A 12,895-nucleotide genomic window follows, 5' to 3' on the forward strand; every position below is an offset into this window, starting at 1 on the left:
TCAATGGTTTCAATGCTCCTTTGGCATTATAGCACCAACTTTACTCATACTTGCACCTGCTACCTCATCTTTCCTCTACCAGCACTTCCAGTCTGTGCTACAAACACTGGAGGAACAGGTTGCCGGAGAGAGGCAGAGGCTGGTGGAGACTCATCTTGCCAGAGTGGAGGCTATACTCAACAACAACCGCCGCCTGGCCCTGGAGAACTACCTGACTGCCGTACAGTCCGAGCCCCCTCAGGTAAGTCCACCATGGAGTACAGAGGAGTGCATGGATTAAGACAGCACCTTTATCTCACTGACTCTGCCCGCTTTGCCTTCCAGCCAGAGCGCGTGCTACAGGCTCTGAAGCGATACATGGCCGCAGAGCAGAAGGACCGCAGACACACACTCAGGCATTACCAGCATATTGTGGCTGTCGACCCCCAGAAGGCTGAGCAGATGAAATTCCAGGTGAGTGTCTGAGAGTGTGAGGCATTTGCTTTGAAATGCTTTTGGCACACACCTGTGCATTTGAGATGCGAGTCTCCTTTTTCTGCTGACCAGGACACATATAGAACACCGTGTGCTGAAGAGTGAGCACTTGCCAGAGATAAGTTAATAAATACTGAACTCACAGAGGTGAACCAGGTACCAAGCCTCTTTTCATTAAACTTAGATCAAAGCCAGGCTTTGCTGACTTCAAAAGCAGCTTTAGACACATGAATCCATAAAAACATCTATCTGGACTTTCATTTTTCATTCACTTAAGGAACCAAATTCACTGCTTCTCTTTTCACAGCTCAGACCAGTTCAACACGCACTCATTGTTTGAACTCTGTTGGCCCTTTTCTTGGTGACAGTTTAAGCAAAATGGATTTTTCTAATTTGCAGGTGTACACACATCTCCATGTAATTGAGGAGAGGATGAACCAGAGTCTTGCGCTGCTGTACAAGGATCCATCCTTGGCTGAGGAGCTGCACAATGATATCCGTGAGCTAAACTACTGTTACCCATCATTGCATCACCGCAGAGCCCTGCGTGTGAACTCTGTTGTATTTTATTGTCATTAATGTCGTCCACGATATGTCTAGATGACTTCTGTTTTTTTATGTATGCGTCACCTGTAGAGGAGCTGGTCAAGGCAGAAAGAGGAGACATCAGCGAGCTCATGACCACCTCCTTCTCTGAGACCCGCACTACTGAGGAGCTTCTGCCAGCAGAGAGCGAGGAGGAAAAGGATGATGAAGAGGAAGAGGAGAGAGCTTTCCAGAACAGGCCTTACCCTCCCCGCATTGGTATATATCCTCATACACACACCCACAAGTTCACCACCCTTAAGTCTGCTCTAATTGTGTGAGTCAAATCAGCTGTTTCTCACAGGCTGCTGTTATTAATGAGACCTTTTCCCTTTTTTTCTCTAAAGAACTGCAGTCTAATAAGAAAGGTGAGTTGGTATTTTACTGTTTACAATGACAGCAGTTTTGTATTTCTTAAATTTGCTCAATGTTGCCAAATGTTTTTCCAATTTGGTCTCTGTCTTAAGTGTCTGCAGTCGATGAATATGATTATACCACATCTGAGAGAGGCGCTACTTATGAATATGAGGAAAAGGTAAGATGATGATCATCTAAAGGGCTGGGGAAATATCAGACTCCATCCCAGGCCAATAAATAACATGTTTAGACACAGAAATATGTGCTTAGTGTGTGCATGTGTCCCAATATTTCCCTTATTCTCACGCATTCCCTCTCAGATCAACACCTCTGTGGAGCTCAAGCAGGTCGTCAACAAGCCTCCTGAGATTGAGAGAGATGAACTGGTAAGAAATTAACATGAATTCAACTTAAAATATCCTACTCTGTCGTCCCCACACGTCTCCCTTGTTTAATCTCTCACTGCACATTTTTCTCTGTCCGTAGCAACCTGATGCACTGGAGACATTCAACCGTGGCGCCATGGTGGGGTTGCTGGTGGTGGCAGTAGCGATTGCCATGGTGATGGTAATCAGTCTGCTGCTGGTGCGCAGGAAGCCATACGGCACTATCAGTCATGGCATCGTTGAGGTACGACCCCAGAGGAGCCTTTGATTTAAGCCAAAAACCTTACAGGACCACACCTGTGGTCCACTTTATACCAATCAAAGTATCAATTTGTTTCCATTTATTTCATATTGTGATGAAATACATAAATCAGTTGCTGCATGGAGGGATGAGTATCAGTCTAAAGTCAGCAGCCAGTTAGCTTCCAGTAGTTTAGCATAAAGACTGGGAATAAGGGGAAACGGCTTGTCTGGCTCTGTCCAAAGGTAAAATAATCCACCTGCCAGCACCAGGAGCAGCTGTCCAGCACTCGACAAAGGTCCTGCTCCTGCTGAAGGAGTAATTCAACACTTAAACCCTAGTTAAATGGTGAATTGATGTTTTTACATTTTTCAAATTTCCTAAGGATTAAGTAAATGCAGTGTTAGATTAGTGATTGCTGAGCTTTCAGTGTGCTGGTAATCAGATTTTGTTACCTTCAGACAGAGCCATGCTAGCTGTTTCATCATGCAAGATTCTGACTCTAGCTACATGCTTACAGCACAGATATGAGAGCAGTATTGATCTTTTCATCTGACTCTCAGCAAGAACACGAATAAGCGTATTCCCAAAATGTCCAACTATTCCTTTAAAAGGCAGCTGGTGATTAAATACTGTTTGGAAATGATGGATAGAAATGTTTGAGATTAATTTTAGCTGACGTTCAGGAGCTGGACTATACCTCAAACACTCCTCTTCCTACCACTGTCACACATCTATAAATGTCTTCCTGCCCTGCATGCAACCCCAGAACATCCCGTTTGCTTGCAGCCTTATTTCTGATGTTAAACTCACTTAAACTGATGCTGAAATATTTCAAAACTTTAACTGTCATAACTGTCAACTGTTCAGCTGATGATGTGGTCCTTGCCTGTGAATTTGTCTTTAGTGTGTAATAATCGGAGCTTTTGTGTGTCTCGCAGCAGGTCGACCCCATGCTGACACCAGAAGAACGACAGCTCAACAAAATGCAAAACCATGGCTATGAAAACCCTACCTACAAATTCTTTGAACAGATGAACTGAGGTACCGGGGCTGCCAACAAGTCATGCCTGCCCACTTGTTTTGTCCCCCCCACTCTTCCTTCCAGTGGTGTCCCAGCTACACTCCCTTTGACGGATTTATGATGTGTTGCAAACATGAAGTAACCGTATAAGTTCGGGGTACGTCCCGAACCCATTGTAAATGACCAACAACAACCTATCATCATTACCAGAATGTGAATAATGAGATATGATACAAACTCACATCACCTATTGTAATCTAATACTCCTCTGGGTTAGGGTCTGAGCATTGTTGTTTCCATTAGCGGTGCCACAGCGTTTCATAATCCTGAAAATATTCACCTCATAGACAGGAAACCCATCCCAGTGGCATGACTTGACCTATTGCCCCTCACTGGAAACTGAAGTTGAACGGTGCATAATGCTTTATAGTATTTATTTTTCAGTAGTAGTCTCTTTGTTCAAATTGTACCACAGTTAGATATGATGTATCTGTGTAGATGAGTGTGAGTGACAGCCTAGTTAAATTATGGTGTAATTCTCAATTTAAAAGCCACTCAGTGATAAAAGGGCAATTACCGAGCTGGTTGTCAAGCTAAACTTACCTCCATGAGCTGCCATAACATTGGACAGTACCTCTAATATTAAGACATGAACATTAGGAGAAGATGTGGAGGTGTTTACTTTGAATGCGTGAGACATTTAGGCTTTAGTTCAAAACAAAGAAGGCCAAAAAAAAGACCACACTAGTCGATACAGAACTGCTGTGTGCTGGTGGTACAAAAAAAATCATGTTTTTGACTTCTGAGAAACAAATTATTTGGCGAAATATACCAAATAGTCCATTTAGCTAATTTAGTCAGTGAATGAGTTCATTTTATTTGTACTGCTACCTAAAGAACTGTAAAACACAAAAATCAGAAGTCTGTTATTTTAATGAAAGCATGACAACTTGGTGTATGATGCTGCTGTACTTATTTGTGTTGTTCTTGTCATTGCTTTTGAAAAGTCGGAAATGTCACCGTTCAAAATGGACACTGTAAATAACGTAAGAAATACATACTACTAGGTGTAGACATTTCTATGATTAATTTGCATTGATGTAATGGAATAATACATAAAAATAGTACGTTGTGCTGTTATGAGAAGGAGAAACATTTTCCTAACATGGCTGATTGAAAACGGACTGTTGTAAAAACCAGCACAAGACAACGACACAGTAACTTCTTTCTGAATGTATTTAAGGTAGGTGTTGAGATTCCATCTTCTTTTCAGTAACGCATCATTCCCCTCGTAGACCAAGTAGTGACATCCAGCAGACAGACTACATGCCCGATGCCCGTCTCGTCACTTCCTGTAGCAGCCTGTTCATTTTCACAGGCAGGTGTGTATCAGAGCAGAGGAACTTAAAGCATAGGCGTAATGTACTTTACAGAGGCGTGCAAAGATACCACAGCTATAGTAATGTGAAGTATCAGTGTTTGTAGTAAGTCCTAAAAACAGACCACACTCAGGCATTAGAGCAGTAAAACATGCTGTGTGTCTTTAAATCTGCCATTTTGACAAATTTGGGCTGAATAACATTGAATGTTCGTACTCTGTAGAAGCTATATTTAAGTTACCCTCTTCATAAATAGCTTTTCACTGAATGACTCATTGTAGTTTGTCATATTTATGATCAACATACCATCCTGTATAGGTAAGTAAAAAAAGGGGTTGCCCCTTTTTTTCTGGCTGATTGTTAGCTGCTTAGAGTGTCACTGTTGATTTCCACTTAACCCTGTCAGACCATTTGGTTAAGGAAGGTCACATTGTGGGATGTTGCATTCTGTTCATCAGTCTTTACCTGTGTGCTATAGTATAGATAATCCACCAAAATCAGTTCATATTTTATTTATTTCTTACTGGTTGAAGTTTTCTCTAAACACCTGCATTTGTCTCTCCAGAGGAAACGTTGTTTACTTATAATTTGTGTTTTCTTCTTTTTTTTTGCGAAGTTTGCTTTGAAATAAGCAAAAGAGTTTATGGTTTAGCATTAATCTTCAGTTTCTCTCGTTAGGCAGGTTAATTGCAGGTTGCGGTTGTGTTATGACAGGTGAAGAGAAGTCATAGCCCTTGTATAATTTGTACAGCTACTTTAGTGAATGAAAACGTTGTATGTTCACAGTTTAAGTCAGTTGATCTTGTAATGATACTACTGAAACCATAGATGAGAATAAGCTTGCCTGTGTTTCCCAAACCACTGAAGGTTTCCTACCAGCATTTAGCAGACTTAGAATGGTGTATACTGTAGTTACTCAAATCACATTTGTACGTACGTCCTCTGTCAAATTCTAGACTTCTTTGTTGGTCTGTCCCCTTTCTTCCCGACGAATATAAACAATGTTATTGAGATTTTAATTGCTGCATTATTGCCTTTTACAATGCTGTGTTTTGGATGTAATTATTCTGTATTTTTTATTTATATGTAATAATCAGTTGGATCAAGGGTCATGCTTTTCACCTGTAATGTAATTTTAGAGGCTTGTATGATAAAACATTGACAAGTTTATAACGTTCAGAAATGTGAAATAGAGACGGACATATGGCCTCTGCCTAATTGACAAGGAGTGGCACTAAGCACAAGTAAAACCAAATGACTCAATTTGGGTACAGGTTGCTAAATGTTAGACACTTATTTTGTCTGACTGACTTCAATTATACTGCATTGATTCTAGGGATGTTGATAGCATCGTTGAGAGAGAGCTGTTCATTTTCATTCAGACCTTTAACCAAAGACATGCTCCACAAATAAGCAGACAGATATTCCAATTTGGCAAAATGTTCTCTGTTGTGTAACTGTATCTGCAAGCAATCTGAGAAATTAAAACTGGTCAAGCTAATTAATAGTGTAATAAAAAATGAATGACCCATAAAACACTGTGTCTGCGCTTATTGAATCACTTCTACACACACAGAGTTTCTCTCTCTGACTGACAGCACATTCACATCATTCGGAAACTTAATCCAGTCATCCATCTCCCAAACGCAACATGCAGGAGACTGAAAAGTGACCGTGATGTAACCTGTGTAATCAGCCCTACGATGTCAAAGCTACAGTTAAGAGGGGAAAACCATCTGACTTACAGTGGAAAATCTACGTTTTTCATCACCTGCACACCCTCCGTTGGATTTCTTAGAAAATAGAAACCTAAAGTTCACACATTTGTCCTTGCAATTACAATACATCAATACAATACAGTTACATCACTGAGTGTCAACATTGGTTTACCTCAGTGCACAAAATGTGATTTGGCAGCAATAATGCTATTTTAAGTTTGAAATTCAAGCCATGAAAAGTCCTACTCCTCTGTTTCTCAAACATTATCGTAATGTCATCCATTTGGTAGTAAAACTTTCTGAAAGATAAGAATCTTAACCAAGATGAAGGTACGGCGTCAGATAAGATTTTCTCTCACTTCTCAGTGTGGAGTTTCAGTGACTCCCGAAGCCACAGTGTAATGTCTTGATGCCAAAATTGCAGTCTACTTCCTTTGTCAGGAAAAGCAAAATGTGATGCGTATCACCTCATTAACCTCAAAGAGACGGAAGAAGCAAATGTTTTAGTGAATTAACTTTCATGTGAATTCGCGTGGATTAGCTAGCGGGGCAAAAACATCTCATTTATACTAGAAATCTAAAAGCAATGAGAATTACCCTTATAATCTGCTAGTCATTGTAACATAACTGATGAGACTTTTCCTTTGAACCTAATGTAGAGCAGTGAGTGATGATATACTCGAGCTGTGGTGTTTGTGTCAACTTCCTTTTATCTCTGAGCAAATGACTGTCTAATCAAATCTTAGTCCTGTGCTTTATGTTGTGATAAGCCTTAATAATCACCTGACCTTCTGTAAAACCAACTGATAAATGCCTTGACACAGTTCCCAAGCACCAATTCACCCGACAGTCACTGGCGTAGGTAGGCCTCACACTTCCTTCACCCACAAATTACAAAGAAGTGTCAAGCCCCAGCCCCTAGCCCTGGTTCACTTCTTCCAAACCACAACACTGACGGGTAGTCCTCCTTACCCAGATTACTGTGAAAAGGCTCTGTGGCTATACAGTGACAGTTTGTCATTGATGCCTCCAGCGCACATCAGTCATCTTGTTAGTGATGCCTCTGAAGTTGACTGCTCACATACCGCCACTGTGGTAATGTAAGACGACTCATATTAACCCCGACTGCTATCACATCGCAGTCTGAGCATGCGTTTTGTTTAGTTCGGTAGCACTTTGATTCATTCAACAAAACAACAATATGAAACCCCTCAGAATGCAGAGATTAAAATCCTCTTGGTAGGTAGATCAAAGGTTTTATCACATCAATTGTGCACTTGATGAAGAGCGTCATGTGAGATGTGTGGGTGCTGAAGGTCACATTAATGCAGAAAGTGCATAGATGAGCATTTACTTCAGATACCCCACACAGTTAGACACCTCAGTGAGTCAGCATTGATGCTGGGTAGGGTGTTGGTGATTGTTAAACTGACAGTCAGGGGGATAGCAGGTGCTGATGAGTCGGGTGTGGGGGGGCTGACAGTCTTGATATTACTGGAAGGTGAAGCCCTGTGCATCAACTCTGGCTGTCTCCTTCCCATATAGCACAAGCTGACATTTAAGTGTTGGTATAATGCTAATTTCTCTGAGAGGAATAGATGAGGTCAGACTGTCCAGTGGTTTGAGCAACACTTGCGCAGACTAAGGTGTGCGCAGTGGCCCCAAATGTCAGCATATATAGTGCCAATACACGTACACATGCACACACACAAGTTATCATCGAAGGCCAGCTATACCTTAGAAGAAGCTTGTATAGCTGGTGGGGAAAAAAACACCTCAACGTCCACTCAAAATGGAAAAATAATTTTAAAAAGACAATATTTCCAAGAAGTGTCATTGTTGCGTCACTGCTAATGCATCAGCATGGCAAACCTGTCATCACACCAAATGCATGGAAACCACATTGTGTTTAACACTAGATCAGACCAGATAGGTGACAAACAGTGGTGGAGGAATTATTCAGTAAAAGAAGCAAGAGCGCAGTATAAAAATGAAGAATCTTATTCGACTAAAAATGCAAAGATTCAAGATAGATAGATAGATAGATACTTCATTCATCCTCAAGGGAAATTCACAACTGAGAACAGTACAAAGAGAATATATTTACGCATCAAAATTTACTTTAAGACCAAAAGTAAAAGTACTCATGATGCAGAATGGTCCTTTTCAGAATCATAAACAGTACATTATATTACTGGATTATAATTAGCAATGCATTGATGTGTTAATCACTTAAACATTGGGGCTAATTTTGTTACATTATGTACCGCTGGATTGCTAAAGCTATAATAATAACCAATATCCTATTGTCTATTCTATCTATATTTGTTGTTGATTTATACTTTGTATTATTAATCTAGATAGTACTCTAGTAACTAAAGTTATCAAAATGAAGTGAAGTAACAAGCACAATGTTGCTCTCTGAAATGAAATGAAAGTACAAGTACCTCAAAATTGTACATAAGTACAGTACTTGAGTGAATTCATTTACTTTCACTCTACCACTGGTGACAAGTGTGAAGTGTGAAACAGTGTGTAACAGTTGTGTACATCAGATGATGATATCTTCAGGTACAGCTTGGGCTGTGCCTTGCAGCAGCTCAGGCTATACATATGGCACAGACACTTCACTGCACAAGAAAAATGGAGGGCAGCATACCGAAAAGCAGACATCAGATTTCATTTACAAATACTAAATGTCTTTTACTGTACGTATGTATAGACCTTATGACCAAAATCATAACCAATAAACAGCTAGCTGTCACTCAAAGCAGCCATGCCCATAATTATGCATATCTTTAAGCCCTTTAAGCCCTGTCATGAACAGGGAAATTAGCTAAAGAGACTGTGGGGGTCTATGGGGATTGACTTTTGGAACCAGTAGAGAAACTGCAGTTTTTGTCGCCGGCCTCACTGTTCTGCCCTGAAGGCCACTTGTTCTGGACTGCAGACAGCCGGTCCAGTACCTGCACCCTTTCACTATGAAGCCACGTTGTTGTAGCACATGCAGAATGTGTCCTGCTGAAATAAGCAGGATGTCTCTGAAAAAGACACCATCTGGATGACAGCATATGTTGCTCCAAAACCTGTATGTACACTTGAGTGTTAATGGTGCCTTCACAGATGTGCAAGTTAGCCTGGAAGACAAAATGTCCATGATTTCCAAAACCAATTTGAGATGTGGACTCATCTGACCACAGCACACTGTTTTACTTTGCATCATCAGCAGAGGAGCTTAGGCCCAGAAAAGTCATTTCTGGATGTTGATATATGAGTCTTACCTCACATTTGCAGATGCAGTGATGAACTATGATTACCGACAATGGTTTTCTGAATGCAGAATAACCCTTCTATAAAAATCAATGAAGGTTGATGAGGTAGAACATTCTTGTTGTGCTGTTCTCAGTTGAATATGTGTCAAAAAGGCTTAGCATTTTATTATACATTCAGTTTTATTTTCGCTTTATGCAATGTCCCAACTTTATTGGAATCTTGGTTGCAGCTAATTCAGGGAACTTATGAGAACGAGCTTTATCAATATTAGATCACTTTCCACAGATGCAATATTAATTTAATGGCCTGATTAAAGAGCATAATGTTGGCATGATGTGTGTACAGTTGGGGAAGACTGTAAAACTTGAAATATTAGTAACTCCTAATGAATGGTTTCCTTAATCACAACAGCTGCATTGGATTCTGTCCAATAGCATTACTTTCTCTGTATTCTCTTATGAGCCATCTGTGATGACAATCACTGTATTTTAGTTGCTTAGATTAGTTTTGGGCGGCACGGTGGAGCAGCAGGTAGTGCGTGTGCCTCATAGCAAGAAGATCGCCAGTTCGATCTCCGGGTCGGGCAGGGCATTTCTGTGCGAAGCGTGGGTTCTCTCCAGGCACTCCAGCTTCCTCCCACAGACCAAAAACATGCCACAACAGATAGTCGGGTATGGAAAATGGATGGATGGTTTAGTTTTCATTTGAACTGTGATGATTAAATATCACCCTGCTTACTACTGTTAATGTTCACTGCTACAAGAACATCAGTGCTGTGTTTTATCGTATCAATAATTTTTAACAGACCTGCAGAAAACTGCAGTTTAAGTATCCAACGACTGCCCAAATATTTATATATATATAAATATTATATATATATTTTCACTAGCTAAACCAAAATTTGATGTGTGATCAGCACTGCTGAAACCTCAGAGCAACCTTTTTCCAGCATATTTCAAAGATTGTTACCTGTCTGATAACGTCTAGTTGTTTTAACTTGCTCATTAGATGAGAATTTCTTTAAAACTACACTTAAGTGGTCAGTTTCTTCCTTCACACTAGTCTGACCAACCTGAGCACAGCTTTTACTTTGGTCAACCTTAGCTGAATATTAACTCAAATAAACTCTTGTGCTGTCTCTATAATTTTTTTCATTTTCTCAGTTAAAGCTGTACTGTCTTATGTTATACATTTTCTTTAGTAGTGACTAATTGCTTTATTATTAATTATTCGGCTTGAGTCAAATATCAAAGACATAGTTAAAATCAAATTTCACTACGTTCACAGTTTTAATCAGGGTAATCAATAACCACAACATTAATAAATGTCAGACAGAAAAGCTGCTTTTTGAATGTTGAACAATGAATAATAAGATTTTACCACATAACACTACTCTATCATCCTTCTGCTGCTCCCCAATTCATAGCAGCTGTGACTTCAAAGGGCTTTTACCATGTGATATTACATGAGCTTACACTCTCTTCTGTTAATCAGATTTCATTGCATCAGAAATACTGCCATCTGCTCTCCAATTGCAATTTATCAGCAACAATTTATGCCAGCTGTTGAAAAGGAAAGTGCAGAGAACTGTTTAGTTTTTGTTTCAGTTTGTAAGCAACATTGTTTTCTTCCTGCACTTACAGCATGTATGATTGTGTTAAATATGCCTGTATCTCTATTTATGAGGTCTTCTGCTTACCTGTTTGGCTTGTCTTTGGGCTTTTACATTTTCACTTTTGTTTGCTTAAAATGTCATGAATGCACACTGCCTGTTTCATTTCTTCAGAGTGGGGCCACACTCCTTTTAGCTCTGTTTTGGTCTCCACCAACTCCTGAGGGAAATATCTGGCTGTAGCTGCTAAAAGCTCCATTACGTTCACAAGCTCCTTGCTAACTTTGTCAGTTGGATTATACAAAAGTTACCAAGTTTTCCAAATGTTTGTACAAGATAAGTCAGTGCTGTTGAGTAAGATTATTTTCTCAGTCAATGGCTACATTAGATCAAATTATATTAATTGAAGACCATGCATTTCCATTACACAGTTCCAGCTCTACTCGACTCGGTTCTACTCTACTCTACTTGGTTTGGTTGAGTTTCCATTTTCCAGTTTCCGAGTACTTCATAGTACCTCCTCAACGTAGGCGGGGTCGTCATACCACGGCTGCGCAAAACTGCCATGACGTTAATTTGTACGCGATGCAAACAGAGCCGACAAACAATGGAGGACATCGAAGCGATGTTGTATTTGCTGCTCGGTTTGTGGCTTTTTAGTCTGGACCTCGTCAACGGACCACGGTGATATTTTACGAGCAGCCATTTCCCTCGAGTGAGAATAAAGAATAAAGTCAGCAGTTGCTGTTGCCCGGCGTTACAATGGAGGGGGCGGGATTGTTTTTCCCATGACGACACTCTCCGGCCAATCAGTGGCCGACAGGCTGTTGACGTCACACATAGTATCGCTTCTTCTCGCTTGGAACCTCGCCAGAGCAGGTACTAAAAATAGTATCAGGTACCAGGTACTATCCCTAATGGAAACACAAAACAACCGGGTAGAGTAGAGTCGAGTCGAGTCGAGCCGCGCTAGTGGAAATGTCTGCAAGTGCAAACTTCACAGTCAATATTACTTTGTGACATGTAAAGTTTGAACAGTTTTCCTTAACATTTCTGCTGGAATTTATTTCACATTTAGATGTGAGTACGAGTATAATTAGTTGCACGATATGTGTGCATGTGTGTTACGTCTCCATAGCCACACCTTAGCTTGAGACTTAGCTCCCAAGTGCTCCATAACGACTGCTTTCTGTCACTGGCACCTTTACATGTGGATTGTGATATGGAGTCATCAAATTTCTATTGTCACTATTGAACGTTACTACCATCTACTGGATTTTGGGACATATGGTATTTCATCTGCCTTGACCTGGGCACAGCTGACCATTATGTCAGGTGGGAAGCCATTGAGAGATAGGCTTGTCCTGTTATCTGAGAGATTGTCCTGTCAGCTGATGAATTCATGTGATGCTGATGTAGCAAATGTCTGTCTGCAGTGATCAACAGAGCAGCAGCATGGTCTGCAGTGCATAGGGAATTAAGCATTTGAAACAAGAGATAGAATAAGACAAAATGAACAACTAGAATAGTGCACTCAGTACAGTGCAGATGTCCAGCTTACAGTCAAGATGGGGGCGAAGACAACAAAAACAAGGATTCATACATCTCATAACACTAGTGCATCATAACATATTAGATATGGAATGAACTTGCAGATGCTCTGGTTCAAGATGAGACTAAACTTTCAATTGATGTCGGTTTTTGAGCCATGACGACGGCCAACATGTGGCCTGCAACAGACTAGTGAGCCCTGCTTTTAGCCACACTGACTGGTGGAAATCACTACATTATCCCTGCAAGAAACAAGACTCCAAACTGAAGCAGTTGCTGATCACTCATGGCCTCT

At 40.5% G+C, this 12,895-nt stretch overlaps 1 protein-coding gene across 2 annotated transcripts in view; it reads left to right on the forward strand.

Moving 5' to 3' along the window:
- Positions 1–5,982, forward strand: part of aplp1 (amyloid beta (A4) precursor-like protein 1) — a 32,338-nt gene extending 26,356 nt beyond the window's left edge. Inside the window, exons 9-17 of one of the 2 annotated variants that reach the window (XM_070967420.1) lie at positions 83–241; positions 325–453; positions 874–973; positions 1,111–1,278; positions 1,407–1,427; positions 1,527–1,594; positions 1,737–1,802; positions 1,903–2,046; positions 2,985–5,982. In XM_070967420.1, coding sequence (XP_070823521.1) covers positions 83–241; positions 325–453; positions 874–973; positions 1,111–1,278; positions 1,407–1,427; positions 1,527–1,594; positions 1,737–1,802; positions 1,903–2,046; positions 2,985–3,086 — 957 coding nt within the window. In that variant the 3' untranslated portion in view covers positions 3,087–5,982. The remainder of the gene's footprint in view (positions 1–82; positions 242–324; positions 454–873; positions 974–1,110; positions 1,279–1,406; positions 1,428–1,526; positions 1,595–1,736; positions 1,803–1,902; positions 2,047–2,984) is intronic. The other variant, XM_070967421.1, reaches the window with a different exon arrangement.
- The last annotated feature ends 6,913 nt before the right edge of the window (positions 5,983–12,895 follow it).

Source organism: Chaetodon trifascialis, chromosome 7, assembly GCF_039877785.1.
Source record: "Chaetodon trifascialis isolate fChaTrf1 chromosome 7, fChaTrf1.hap1, whole genome shotgun sequence".
In the NCBI taxonomy this organism is placed as follows: Eukaryota; Metazoa; Chordata; class Actinopteri; order Chaetodontiformes; family Chaetodontidae; genus Chaetodon; species Chaetodon trifascialis.